Raw genomic sequence first — 12,042 nt, 5'->3', positions numbered from 1 at the left:
TTATCAGCAGTAGTGGTGGCTAGTAGTAATTCGTATATAGACGTGTATTAGTAGTAACTAGTATTGCAGCAAATGTCCTTTTACTAGTTATTATAATGGTTTATAGCAGAGGCAAGGAAGTGGTGACAGTATTATAATGAGCATATACAACCAGATAATATAGCAATGGTTATAATTGTGCTGTAGTTATGGGTAGAATAGTATATTAGCAGTTGGTACAGTAGTTGTATAGCTGGAGGAGTAAGAGTGGTTAGTATTGGAGTAGTGAGTATAGCAGCATTAAAGATGTAGTAGTCAGTACATTAGTATAGCAGTATTATAGATGTAGTAGTCAGGACATTAGTATAGTAGTAGTGAGTATAGCAGTATTATAGATGTAGTAGTCAGTACATTAGTATAGTAGTAGTGAGTATAGCAGTATTATAGATGTAGTAGTCAGGACATTAGTATAGCAGTATTATAGATGTAGTAGTCAGTACATTAGTATAGTAGTAGTGAGTATAGCAGTATTATAGATGTAGTAGTCAGTACATTAGTATAGTAGTAGTGAGTATAGCAGTATTATAGATGTAGTAGTCAGTACATTAGTATAGTAGTAGCGAATATAGCAGTATTATAGATGTAGTAGTCAGTACATTAGTATAGTAGTAGTGAGTATAGCAGTATTATAGATGTAGTAGTCAGTACATTAGTATAGTAGTAGCGAGTATAGCAGTATTATAGATGTAGTAGTCAGTACATTAGTATAGTAGTAGTGAGTATAGCAGTATTATAGATGTAGTAGTCAGGACATTAGTATAGCAGTAGTTGGCATGATACTAGTGGTTAGTATAGCAGTAGTGAGTATAGCAGTATTATATATGTAGTAGTCAGTGCATTAGTATAGCAGTATTATAGATGTAGTAGTCAGTACATTAGTATAGTAGTAGTGAGTATAGCAGTATTATAGATGTAGTAGTAAGGACATTAGTATAGTAGTAGTGAGTATAGCAGTATTATAGATGTAGTAGTCAGTACATTAGTATAGTAGTAGCGAGTATAGCAGTATTATAGATGTAGTAGTCAGTACATTAGTATAGTAGTAGCGAGTATAGCAGTATTATAGATGTAGTAGTCAGTACATTAGTATAGTAGTAGTGAGTATAGCAGTATTATAGATGTAGTAGTCAGTACATTAGTATAGTAGTAGTGAGTATAGCAGTATTATAGATGTAGTAGTCAGGACATTAGTATAGCAGTAGTTGGCATGATACTAGTGGTTAGTATAGCAGTAGTGAGTATAGCAGTATTATATATGTAGTAGTCAGTGCATTAGTATAGCAGTATTATAGATGTAGTAGTCAGGACATTAGTATAGTAGTAGTGAGTATAGCAGTATTATAGATGTAGTAGTCAGGACATTAGTATAGTAGTAGTGAGTATAGCAGTATTATAGATGTAGTAGTCAGTACATTAGTATAGTAGTAGCGAGTATAGCAGTATTATAGATGTAGTAGTCAGGACATTAGTATAGTAGTAGTGAGTATAGCAGTATTATAGATGTAGTAGTCAGTACATTAGTATAGTAGTAGTGAGTATAGCAGTATTATAGATGTAGTAGTCAGTACATTAGTATAGTAGTAGTGAGTATAGCAGTATTATAGATGTAGTAGTCAGGACATTAGTATAGCAGTAGTTGGCATGATACTAGTGGTTAGTATAGCAGTAGTGAGTATAGCAGTATTATATATGTAATAGTCAGTGCATTAGTATAGCAGTATTATAGATGTAGTAGTCAGGACATTAGTATAGCAGTATTTAAGCTCCCTGATATTTGCCTATAGATGAGCGCAGGGTGTGATGAGAGCCGGGGGCCCAGGGCTTCATTACAAAGGACACTAATAATCTGTGTGCTCAGTGATCAGAGGAGGCTGTGCTCTCCAGAATAGTAACAAAGGGCAAACAAATCTATAAACCATCATTAAAATGTTACTGTATGTACACAGGGATAGAAAGAGATCAGTGCATGGAGGCTGTGACTGGGGTAGGAAGCAGAGCATAGCTGGAAACAGAGGGAGGATGAAAGATAGACGGGTAGAGATAGATAGATATGAGATACAGAGAGGGAGAGATGGATGGATAATTAGATACAGACAGGCAGATAGATAGATACATACATACATACATAGACAGATAGATAGACAAATAGACAAACAGATGGACAGTATAGATACAATATGGTAAAGAAGGGGATAATTTAAGAGAAAGGGGAGACTATAAGGAATATAAGGAATTAAACCCCAGTAGTGTACAGTCACACTGTCCGGTTTCTTGATGCAGTTTTAGAAGCCAAAACCTTTATATTATGATGATGTGGTCCTTCCTCATACACACTGGATACATTGAGATTAATAACCAATTTATTTCTGTGACAAACCCAGATTATTTGTCATTTTCTTGATATTGGAATAGGCATAAATGTAATAAAACCTGGAAGTTACCAATACCAAATCACCGTGGTGCGATACCGCAGTCCAGAGAAATCGCACCCTGTGGTGTCAGGATGAAGTCAGGGAACTGGGATATATCTGCTCTACTGGGTCTGATAACTGCAGCATTGCTACTACTGCTGTGACACTGCCCTGTGGCTGCAGAACGTACATCACTTCACTTGTGGAAACCACATGTGTGCAGAGCAGTAGTCACCCCCAATCTGTGCTGCAGATAAAACACACCCAGGGGTCAGAGCATCTGCCAGGGGCCACACAGTCACAAAGAAGGCAGGGTGAGGACTCAGTGCTACTTTACATTACAAACATCTGTTCTCACCCAGGAACCATCACTGCACATCTCACCACACATCCATCATCTGTACAAACTTCTAGATATAATCCTGATCGATGGCAACATTCCAGACCTGTACAATACTGCCAAGTGCCAACATTGTCTATCTATCTATCTATCTATCTATCTATCTATCTATCTATCTATCTACATATCTATCTATCTATCTATCTATCTATCTATCTATCTATCTCATATCTATCTATCTATCTACATATCTATCTATCTCATATCTATCTATCTACATATCTATCTATCTATCTACATATCTATCTATCTCATATCTATCTATCTACATATCTATCTATCTCATATCTATCTATCTATCTACATATCTATCTATCTCATATCTATCTATCTACATATCTATCTATCTCATATCTATCTATCTATCTATCTATCTATCTATCTATCTATCTATCTATCTATCTCATATCTATCTATCTACATATCTATCTATCTCATATCTATCTATTTATCTATCTACATATCTATCTATGTAATCTATCTACTACATAAACGATAGAAAATATTTATTTATTTATACACAAGAGAACCACTGGACAAATCAACATACAGGATTAGATTGTTAGCTCTGTGGCAGGGTCCCCCCTTTATTATTATTTGGCAATTGATATTTTCTTATTTTCATAAGTTATGATTAAATATCGAATATGAAGGGCAGGGAAATACACTGGAGAACTATAGTAATACATGTGGTAACAGACATAAAATATAACACTTCATTTATCATTTTTATCTTTCCCAGCCATGTGATATTTCTCAGTTTATAAAACATTTCGTGTCATTCAAATAAATATAAATTCTGTACGAAAAGATAGATAAATGATAGATAGATAGATACAGACAGAAATAAATAATGATAGAGAAAGATAAATACATGACAGATAAAAAACATACATATACGATAGATAAATAATAGATACATACATAGATATTAGATAAATAAATAAATATTAGATAGATAGATACATAGATAGACATAGATAGATAGATAGATAGATAGATATTAGATAAATAAATATATATTAGATAGATAGACAGATACATAGATAGACAGACAGACAGAATTATTTTTCTTCAAATATACTCACTGCTTCCATAAAGATGTTTCTTTCATTACCGTAGATTTTCCATAGGTTTTAAATAACAAAGATAAAAAGGAACAAAAAATAAAAGAAATAAAATCACCTAAACTCTGTTGCTCCCTCCTGGAGGTTGTGGAGCTGAGGGTTCAGCACTTGCTGCCCTTCTCCTAATTCACACCTAGAGAAGGAGCTGCTGTTTGCCCCTGACCTTTCTGTCTCATCCCTTTGGTATAAATAATTTGTAATTTTTTTTTGAAATACTACTAATAAAAAAAAATACAAGTAAATAAATAAAAAACTTTAAGTCTCTATTTTTTCAGCCTGGGCTGAATTGTATAATGCGATCCCAGCCCTGAAATTCTAAAGAAAGTCCTGGAGAGAGAACTCTGAACCAGGGCAGCAGAGGGCGGTGACGTCACCACCACGTGACCGGCCTGGGGGTTTAAGAAGTGACGGAACGGCGGGGAGGGCGGCAGTCTCCAGCTGACACTGCTTCTGGGAGCATCAACTTTTTGTTTGGGATCTTGGAGAGTTCCTGGCGGAAGGAGGGGGCGATCTCCGCTGAAAGGGGGTGAGGAGGAGGAGATGAGGGGTGTCAGGCTCTGACCTCGCGCATGGTGCCCCCCTTTAAACACTCCACAAGTGGTCTTCTTGCCACCGATCCGCTGGCTGTTTGCTAAACAGAGGAGCCCATTCAGACTTGTTCCACTAGGGGGGTCCTCGGATCGGGAGCACAGACACACACCGAGGACTTCCTGCACTCATCATCATCATCATCATCATTATTATTATTTACCATGACTTTGGGAACTGAGATGTCTGACAATTCCCTGCTCTCTGAAGACACCGACATCGATGTAGTCGGTGACATGAACGTCAAGGATGGGAAATACTCTGACTACCAATCTGACAACGACTCGGATGATAACATCTCCTCCAGGACTCATCCAGCCGCCTCCCCAGATCTTTCTTCTGACTCCAACCCAAGAGGTGTGGAGAAGAACCCCAAGAACACCCTAGTGAAGCCCCCTTACTCCTACATAGCCCTGATCACCATGGCTATCCTGCAGAGCCCCAAGAAGAGGCTGACCCTGAGTGAGATCTGTGAGTTCATCAGCAATCGCTTCCCTTACTACAGGGAGAAGTTCCCGGCCTGGCAGAACTCCATCCGACACAACCTGTCCCTCAATGACTGCTTTGTGAAGATCCCCAGAGAACCTGGCAACCCTGGCAAGGGCAACTACTGGACCCTGGACCCTGAGTCTGCAGACATGTTTGACAATGGCAGCTTCCTGCGGAGGAGGAAGAGGTTTAAGAGACAGCAGAGTACAGAGATCCTGAGGGACCCAAGCAGCTTTATGCCAGCCTTTGGATATGGACCTTATGGCTACAACTATGGTCTCCAGCTGCAGAACTACCACCACCAGCACCACCACCACCACCACCACCCAGCTGCCACTTTTTCCTTCCAGCCCACACACTGTCCCATCCCCACCCCGACCTCGGTCTTCTCCAGCCCCTCACTGCCTGGCTTCTTAGGGAATGAACTGAGCAGGAAGTCCTTCTACTCTCAGCTCAGTCCCTCCTTACCCATCCTGCAGACCCTCAAGGCGGACACCCAGACCAGGACTTCTTTCTCCATAGACAATATCATTGGGGGGTCTTCTGCTGCTGCTGCTTCTGCTCCCCCATCCACCCCGACCTCCCCTTACACCACAGCCCAACCTGGGAGCCAGACCCAGGTCATTGCCATGTTAACCCCTTCCTTGACCCCCATGCAGAACCATCTAAACTTGACCCATGACACTATGTTACAGAGTGGACAAAACTTCTCAAGTAAAATCACAAATCTCAGCAGCTGCCATTTTTAAACCTTCCCACAACCCAAAAACAAAAACAAAAAAAGTCTCAACCTGTGTACTGAAGGTAGGAGGAATTCTTATGTTTTGGGGGTTTTTTTAGCCACATTTTTGGAGGCCTCCAGTTGTCACCCCTCAGCCCAGAGAAGCTTCTAATGGACGAGTCGCTATTTATAAAGTGGGTGTAGATTTTGTATCATGTCGGGTGTGTTTTCCAAATGTTCCTATCCAAATTCCAAAAGGTCAATAACTATTTCTAGTGTGCAGGGGGAATGGCGCAGAAAGAGAGCGACATTTGATGGACGAATAATGCAATAAATGTAATGAATTGCAGCTGATTAATATTCCTTGTAATGGACGCACTTCATGGGCGTTCATATATTAACCCAGAACTGCAAGCAGTGGGGTGATTGCAATGGTTACAAATGAATGCGACATTTGTCGCAGGTTAATCGTGTGTGCATTACATTACACTAATTCAATAGGTGCATATGCATAACATTGCAGCTAATGATTGCAATTAATATTTACTAAATGCAATCAGTCCCATGAGTGCAGTTAATGTACATTTTATAGGCAATGGTTGGAAATTGAATACACAATTTGGCGCAGGTGAATGAAATGTATCAAATTACACTAATACAGTGGATGCATGTTAAAAGTATTGCAGTTAATGATTGCAATTGATATTTACTAAATGCAATCAGTCCATTGAGTGCAATTAATGTACACTTTCTTTAAGCAATGGTAGCAAATGAATACACAATTTGGCGTATGTCAATGGATGAATATCAAATGATACCAATGCCATGGGTGCCTATGAAATAAACCGTTGCAGTCAATGATTGCAATTAATATTTAGAAATTGCAGTTAGTCTGAGTGCTATTCATGTAGATTCTCTAAACGACATTTGCAAAGGAATACCAAATTTGTCGCATGTCAGTGGTCACATTAAGTCACCTGGACAACTGATATTAATGCAGTAAAAAAGTAACATTTACTCATTGCAATCCATCTAACGAATGCAATTATTGTAGATTCTATAAACAGAAAATCTTGCAATTATGGAACACCAAGGCAATCGCCATAAGACATCTCTGTACTGAAATAGTTATTGATCGGCCGACTAACTGTTATCCAATCCAAGTAAGAAACACTGTTGCCAAGTATCTCAGGATTTGCCAGACTATCAGCGCAGACCATTATTCACTTCATTTCCTCATTAGCTGCCAATTAAAATGTCAAATGCAGATTTGTTTTGGTCTGATGTGTATATGTAATTATGTATATAGATAATATATAGAAACATCGGAGCAGATGATAAAGAATTGGTCGCCCGGCTCCGCAGCCTGCATCCTTCTGTGTGTATCCATCGGATTGTGAATAATCAGAAGCCTTATAATTATTCTAATTATTATGTGATAGAGACACAGTTGTCACCAGATGAAATAAATGTTTGTGAATTGTACCTGATGTGGTGATGTCTTGCTTCCTGGGGCGATAATCGTCCGATGTCATTGGATGAAATGAATAATCACCATTTATTTTATTTTTATGCAAAGATCGGTGACTTTATGTCATTTTTTACATTGCGGCCTATCCTGCTGTGGGGAAATGTCTGAGAAATGTCGCAGTTGTCAGACAGGACCTGAAAGCTGATAGCTAATAACCCAGTGGCGATTAGAGGCGACATCTAATTAATTAACCACTAATGTGCGGGGGAGTAATGAGCTGATTACTAACAAATACCTGAATCGTGGGCCTGAGACCTCACAGGACGATGGAGGCGAAGAAACTGCACTTTATATTGTAGAATGGATGTAATTAGTGATATCTGAGTAATGTCAACTATCTGTCTGTCTGTCATCTATCTTTATAATATATCTATCTCATAAATATCTATCATCTATATTTATAATATATCTATCTTATCTCTATTGTTATATGTATATCTATCTATATATGTTTGTGTGTGTGTATATATATATATATATATATATATTTACGTTTTTTCTATGTATATCTGAGTCCATCTATTATCTATCTTTATAATAATATATATATATATATATATATATATATATATATTTTAAAGATAAATAGATGGATATTTATGATATATATATATATATATATATATATATATATATATATATATCCATCTATTATCTATCTTTAGAATATGTATATCTATCTATATATGTTTGTGTGTGTGTATATATATATATAAATATTTACGTTTTTTTTCTATGTATAGCTGAGTCTATATTATCTATCTATCTCAGATATATCTATACTGCAAAAATGCAAACATGCATTTATTTTCTTTCTTTCTCTCTCTCATTCTTTCTATAGATATTTTGTAATTTTACAGGGTGTTAAATAATGTTATAGCTGTTTCAGAGGACAGTAACCTAGAGATACCCCCCCCCTCTCTCTCTCATGCATTTAGTACAGTTGTCACCATCTCCTTGTATTGGGGGTCTTTTCCCCATGTGGGGGCTCAGTGAGGGGTCTGCAGATTGTGCTTCTCCCCCAGACCCCAGGGCTCAGCATCCACCGCACACACATTTTCCACTTTACCAAGCACATTTACTAGGCCTCTCAATAGACTTCTTTCAAGACTTGACCTTGCTGCTGCTCCGGCGGCCAATGAAGGGGTTAACAGCTCAGGCTTTATATCTAATAATAATCATGAAGTGTTACATCTACAGCCTGAGAAATTTAACTATTTACAGCCGGGGCCATTTAAAGGGTCAGTAGTTACAGAGCCTTAAATTGGGGGTTTACAATCCTTTAATACTCTGGCTGCCGGCATGTCATTACTTCCTAATAACTTTCTCCACACATCACTTGTTTGGTAATTATTTGTGTCTTTTTGTCACTGGCAGATATATAAAATTCATCTGGAAAATACCCCAATGGCCTTCACTGATTACATGATTTATTATTTGTAACCGCATCCATATCTTCTTAAATATATGTAATCTATAGATAGACAGATATCAGATAGATGGATAAATAGATAGAAAACAGATAGATAACAGATAGATAGAGGGATAGAAAGATAGAAAACAGATAGATGGATAAATGAATAGATATGAGATGGGTAGATAGATGATTTTATATATATATATATGAGATGGATAGATACATACATAGATAAAATAGCATATTTTTTTGTAGTAATAGTAGTATCTAAACTATATGTCATATAATATATGATGCATAATTATTACAACTTATGTTATAGAACTGAGAAAAATAATGTCCTATATAATATTTTTTGCACATTATAATTATCATATTAGTATAATACTATATAACTACATTTGCAGCATTTATTCTGGTATCTGACAATTTCTCCATTCTTGCTTCCATTGCATTTTGCATATTTATTTCCTTATGTGTTTATATGATTTATAATTTTTATATATATTATTATTTATTTTATTTATATATTTCTAGTGATGTAAATAGTTTATTTTCGTTTTTAGCTCTTGTGTTTTTTTTTTTTTTAATATAAACAAACACTTTCTGTCCCAACCCTCTGCACAGCAGTGGGATATCATCGGGCTGCATTGTGTCTATCACCGTCTTGGGTCATTATTGGGAGTTTTACACAATGGGAGAGCAGTTGTAGGAAATGAGAGAAGGGCTGATAATGTGGGGCTCCTCTGTGCACTGATATCAACTGAGCTCTGGGGCCTTTTCCATGTACATTATACACATTAACCTCTCCCCTGGTAAATACTCAATTGCTTATTTTCTATATTAAATGGTAACAGGACAGAGAGGAGTGTGAATTGTGTCCATTATCTGCGCCTCATCCAGCGCCAGCTGCGGCCATGGCCCCTTATCTATGCAGATATTATTATTATTATTATTATTATTATTATTATTATTATTACTAAAAGATCATTATTTTGAAGCAGTTAACAAATGTACAGCCCAAGATATTGGTTGGTATGTGTGTTCATACTTTTGAGCTATCTCTATATATATATATATTTCTTTATTTCTCTCTCTCTCTCTCTATATATATATATATATATATATATATATATATATATATATGTTTTGTCTGTACCATATTGTTTCTATCTAAAATCTATTTATCTATCTCATATCAATCTATGTCTCTCTCTCATATATATATATATATATATATATATATATATATATATATACACACCTATAGATGGATTAAACCCTGTAGATAATCAGTTTATTGTTCTGAACACGTTTTTGTAAATCCTACTTTTGACGGTGGCCACAGCACAAGGAGATAATCTATAATGGAAGTCTCAGTAATGCTAACACCAGTATACTAATGTATCTATTCTGATTCTATAAAACCCAGTTGGATTTTTTTTTTTTTTTGTGAAATGAAAACCGGTGTAGACTAGAGGTGATATCTAATATTAACCACTTGTGTACCGCTAATGTACCAGAGGTAATGAGCTGGTTGCTAGGAAAAGTTCATTTTAAACTGAATCCTGGGCCTAAGGTCACTCAGTATGATGGGGGTGAAGATATTGTGTAATGGGTGTAATTAGTGATATCTATCTATCGATCTATCTATCTATCTAACACAGTCATCTGGAGTATGTGCTGAACATCAGTTCTGCATCTTTCAATATGTCTTTATACTTTAATATATTTTCTATCACTGAACTGCCTAGTGAAATAACACAATTTAGGGGCTCAAGTAAATATGAAGTGGGAAAAAATAAAATAGAACACAATGGTAGATGGAGGTATAGTAAAAAATAAGTGTATACAAATGCACTGAACCTAGTTGGATTACTGTATGTATACATAATGATATGTCTGTGTGCAGGTGTATACACCCATATGGCGAGTATAGCTGTATTGTATAGGTAGATCTGTCCTGCTGTAACATCTCATTAATCAGTTCTTCTTCACTAGATTTCAGCCCTGTCACTGAGCAGAAGCAGAGAGATGAAGATCTATCTATCTATCTATCTATCTATCTTCATGTCTGTTTATCTGTGACTATTAGAGATCAGCGAATTTCATATTTTGAAATTCGTTCACGCTTCATTTGGTTGTAAAAGCAGAACTGCGTTATGGATTCCGTTACCACGGACCATAATGCAATTCTATGACTGAATGCCTTTAGAGGCATTCCGTTATTCATTCCGTCATAATAGAAGTCTATGGCCTGCAAAACGGACCCGTCCTGTTTCCGTTATGCAGGGGAGTCCTCGCCTGCATAACCGAAACTGTCCGGATCCGTTATGCAGGCCATAGACTTCTATTATGACGGAATAAATAACGGAATGCCTCTAAAGGCATTCAGTCATAGAATTGCGCTATGGTCCGTGGTAACGGAATCCATAACGCAGTTCTGCTTTTACAACCAAATGAAGCGTGAACGGATTTCATAACATAAAATTCGCTCATCTGTAGTGACTATCGCTATCTATTAATCATGCATACTATCTGAAAACTGGGGTAATCATGACATTTACCAACCTAGAATTATCTGTCTTCGTGTATTTATCTGTCAGCAGGTCTTAGGTTAGGTCTACACGACAGCATTTGTCTTGCGACATTTTGTTGCACCAATGTCGCGAGACAATTTTTATAATGGCAGTCTATGGAGTCGCACTGCAACATGCGACATGCTGCGACGCCGCAGTCGCAGCATGTCGCAGTGCGACACCATAGACTGCCATTATAAAAATTGTCGCGCGACAAATGTCGTCGTGTGGACCTAGCCTTACTGATTTAGCTGTGCCTTAGACAATCATAGTATGGCTGCTTTCACATTAGCGTAGTGAAATCCATCTGTGTTCTGGCTCTGGAATACGCACGGATTCCTGATGATAAGCCATCAGTATTGCTTCAGGATTTTATCAGGATTTCCGTGTGTATTCTTCCCTCTCCGCATTTGAACGGTAATGGCCACATTTGGAAACAAATACACGCAACAACTCGCTGCGGATTTTAAATACTGACGGAAATTATACGCCCATGTGAAAAGCTTTATTCATTAACATTAACAGCGGATTCGGGGACATAAAATCCAGGCCAAATACGGATTGCAAATACGCTTGTGTGAAGGCGGCCTATCGGATGTGTTTGTCCTGCAGCTGGTGGACCCCCGATCCACACAATATCAGCTGCACGCTGTGTTTGTCTTGAATCTGGATCTTTTTTTTTTCAGGACTCCAAAAAGCAAACCCTGATGGAGCAGATGCGGGGGTCTCCTCACAGCGTG

The 12,042-nt window shown here is 37.3% G+C and overlaps 1 protein-coding gene across 1 annotated transcript; it reads left to right on the top strand.

Annotated features, from left to right (window-relative positions):
- The first annotated feature begins 4,425 nt into the window (after window positions 1-4,425).
- On the top strand, window positions 4,426-7,247 carry FOXD2 (forkhead box D2). The gene is given in 3 exon segments (XM_044301589.1): window positions 4,426-5,342; window positions 5,345-5,381; window positions 5,383-7,247. Coding segments are annotated over 3 exon segments (1,071 nt in total). The 5' UTR covers window positions 4,426-4,729; the 3' UTR covers window positions 5,804-7,247.
- Window positions 7,248-12,042: the final 4,795 nt, after the last annotated feature.

This window comes from Bufo gargarizans, chromosome 7 (genome assembly GCF_014858855.1).
Source record: "Bufo gargarizans isolate SCDJY-AF-19 chromosome 7, ASM1485885v1, whole genome shotgun sequence".
Lineage (NCBI taxonomy): Eukaryota > Metazoa > Chordata > Amphibia > Anura > Bufonidae > Bufo > Bufo gargarizans.
This window is presented reverse-complemented; position numbering and strand designations above follow the sequence as displayed.